Below are 3,108 nucleotides of genomic sequence, written 5' to 3' on the forward strand. Positions count from 1 at the left end.
TGACCTTTTCAAGTTATAAGAATATAAATATGTGATGTCTTTTTCAAGAACTCTATTGCTACACATTCTGTATTTTGGAGACACATTCATTTCTGGCCATTATCCTACCATAGATACATAAAAATTGATCTGTATTGAAACATCGTTCTATTTATTCCACTTCTACTTTGAGAAGAAGATTTAGCTTAGGGGTATATTTTAGATACACAAGGCACGTAACATGTTATGCTACCCTCCGTTTTGATAGGAAGTATATTTGGAGATCCAGCCTAGACACATACTCCATCTGCAATTGTTATATGAAATGATACCTCCGTTTGGATAGGTTAAGAGGTGTATTTGAAACTATTATGAATCCCCATATGGTTATATTCCAGTTTATTTTTGTATACTAGTGGCTCCCTTTTGGACACATCAGTAGAGAACCCCTTGATCAGTGTTTGAATTGTTGTGTATCCATTTTTGTTGTGATATGACGTCCGCTTCCTGATTCTCGGCAAAATAACTAGAATCCTATCCACAGGTTCGAGAGAAGGGTGAGAAGATGCAATCATACCTATTACTGATCCCTCTCGTTATATGCGTGGAGGGATTTGTATATAGGAGGCAAGTAGGAAGTGACATTCAGTATCAACATCCACCTACTGTACATAGCATGGCTACAGAACTTGAAGGTCTCCTAGACATTCTCTCCTCCTCAGTCAATAACATACTCGGCATCTGCGTAAAGACTGGAGTCGATTTCCCGTCACTAAATGAGCCTGCTCATCCCTCTGAATTTTCACCGGATGGCATTCGCAACCACCCAGAGGTGGCAGATAACATAGCTCTGGCAGTAGCAGCTGCAACACAGCTCGTAGCTACTCTACAATCTCCTGCTGTCCACCTATGGAACTCTGCCTTCAAAGTATGATTCCAACCATCTGTTACATATAGAATTGTTTACTTATGTCAGCATCCAGTTCACTCTTCCTGTTTGTCTCGGCATTGCAGAGGGAACACATGTTGCTGAAATTATAAGGAACGCGGGACCCAAGGCAGGTAAAATTACTTTAATCAATATGATTACTCATAACTCTGTTCTCAGGGTATGCATGTTAATGATATTGCAAAAAAGAGTGGTGTCGATCCCAAGAAACTTGGTGAGCTCTTTTCTCACATGCAGACACATTAGTTCTTACGCAACGTATTTGTAGAACGTGTTCTAAGGTTCCTTGCAACAAACCACTATTTCCGTGAGGTAAAAGAGAGAACGTTCGCTCACAATCTACTGTCTTCGCTACTTGATACTGGCAAGGATGTAACGGATAACTTGTATGTACTCTTGGGATTTTATCTAACCTGTTACTTAGTACGGCATTTACAGTACAGCCAATAAGTATGTCAACACAAATGGCTTTGCTGCTATTGCCGGATACGGGTAAGTAACATGGGTTATTTGCCATGAATCAGCAGGCACTGAGATGAGCAACAGAGCGGATGAAGTCATGACAGCTGCACAAGGTTTTAGAGAAGTCATGCTGGATCCAAAGACGGCTTTCTCTGAGGAAGTAAATGATAGTGGTTTCCAGAGGGCATTCAAAACAGAACTACCGTTATGGGAGTTCTATGAGCTTCCGGAAAACCACTACCGACGCGATAGGTTCAACTTAGTTATGTCTAGCGCAAATAATATGCACCCCGAGGCAATCCTTGGAGGTATAGTCTCTGGCTTATCGTGGTACAGGATCTGATTTAAATGGAACCACATTTGGACAGGTTTCGATTGGGAACAGGTTCAAGATGGACTATTGGTTGACGTTGGAAGTGGAATAGGTCATGTTCCCTTAGAGGTTGTAAAGAAATTTCCAAATATGCAGGTTGTTCTCGAGGATTTCAAGTCAGTAATCGACAAAGCAAAGAATGTACAGTTTTTTCTATTCCTGCCTCAGTAAACGCTATCTAACACTATTTACTCACATAGCACTGGAACGAGAAGATGCCAACTCACGTTTCTGCTGGAAAAGTCCATTTCATTGGTCCGTTTCCATGATTTATTTGACAATATATCCAATTACTGAATGTGAATAACCAGATACTGACTTCTTAAAGGAACAACCCGGTCTACCAGGACCTCCAGACGTTTTTCTCCTCCGCTGGGTATTGCATGACTGGTCCGACAAATATTGTATTCAGATCCTTAAAAACCTCCGCAAAGTCGCGATTGTGGGAAAGACATCGCTTGTCATTGTTGAAAGTGTCATGGATTATGCATGTAAAGTGCAGGAGACACCAGTAAAGGAGACTGGTGCTGTTGTGAAATCTGCCCCAGCTCCTCTTCTGCCAAACTTTGGTGGAGCAAACACGCTCTCTTATGCAATTGATATTATTGTAAGTATTTATCTCTGTTGACAAATGTTTCAAGACTTATTTGGCTATGGGAAGGTCTCAACCAATTTGAATGCTGGAGAGCGTACCATACAAGGTTTCATTAACCTCTTAGAGTCTTGTGGCTGGCAGTTCTCTCAAATCAGGAGGCTCTCAGGAAGCAAAATGTTTTGGCCAAGCATCATTGCTATACCAAATCCTAAGTACAACCCTAGGTAAGGCACATACTACATATCTATCTATGTTCAAACTGTTAGCTTACATACTTTTAGTACATAGGCACCTGGTTAGCAAAGCAGTTACACAAGGATTAAACTGCTCAGTTTTGTAAAGGAATTGATTTGTGTTGCTAGATATCTCAATTGTGAAACTTCTTAATTTCTAGCACTAGTATTTGTCATGATCTTTCAACTCTCAATATATTCTCTAAACTCAATACATGGTGCATATAAAACAGTCTTAATTCGAGCAAGGGCTGGAAATCTGTAAACCTTGACAGAATCTGTGGTGCTCAACATTATGAATGAATATTTCTCATGACTTTACAATATGAAGTAAACAGACATACTAGTTATTATAATGACTTTTCATTAGTATTGTATTTGAATAGTGTATAACATTCTCACAGTGAATTAGTTTCTCAAAAGGATATTTGGGCAAAAAGTTTGCAGGGATCAGGCACAGTAGAGATGTGTCTTCACTATACTATACTTGCAAACTGTATGGATTCAATCAGAATTT

The 3,108-nt window shown here is 39.8% G+C and overlaps 1 protein-coding gene across 1 annotated transcript; it reads left to right on the plus strand.

The window, feature by feature from the left end:
• Window positions 1-655: 655 nt before the first annotated feature.
• FOMMEDRAFT_136296 (S-adenosyl-L-methionine-dependent methyltransferase) lies at window positions 656-2,586 on the plus strand (the record flags this gene model as incomplete). Its single annotated transcript, XM_007269643.1, has 10 exons — window positions 656-907; window positions 963-1,037; window positions 1,088-1,142; window positions 1,197-1,314; window positions 1,367-1,420; window positions 1,475-1,698; window positions 1,759-1,904; window positions 1,964-2,018; window positions 2,075-2,370; window positions 2,425-2,586. 10 exons carry the CDS (start codon window positions 656-658, stop codon window positions 2,584-2,586), a joined length of 1,437 nt encoding a protein of 478 aa, XP_007269705.1.
• Window positions 2,587-3,108: the final 522 nt, after the last annotated feature.

The sequence above is a fragment of the Fomitiporia mediterranea genome, assembly GCF_000271605.1.
Source record: "Fomitiporia mediterranea MF3/22 unplaced genomic scaffold FOMMEscaffold_10, whole genome shotgun sequence".
NCBI classification, from domain to species: Eukaryota; Fungi; Basidiomycota; class Agaricomycetes; order Hymenochaetales; family Hymenochaetaceae; genus Fomitiporia; species Fomitiporia mediterranea.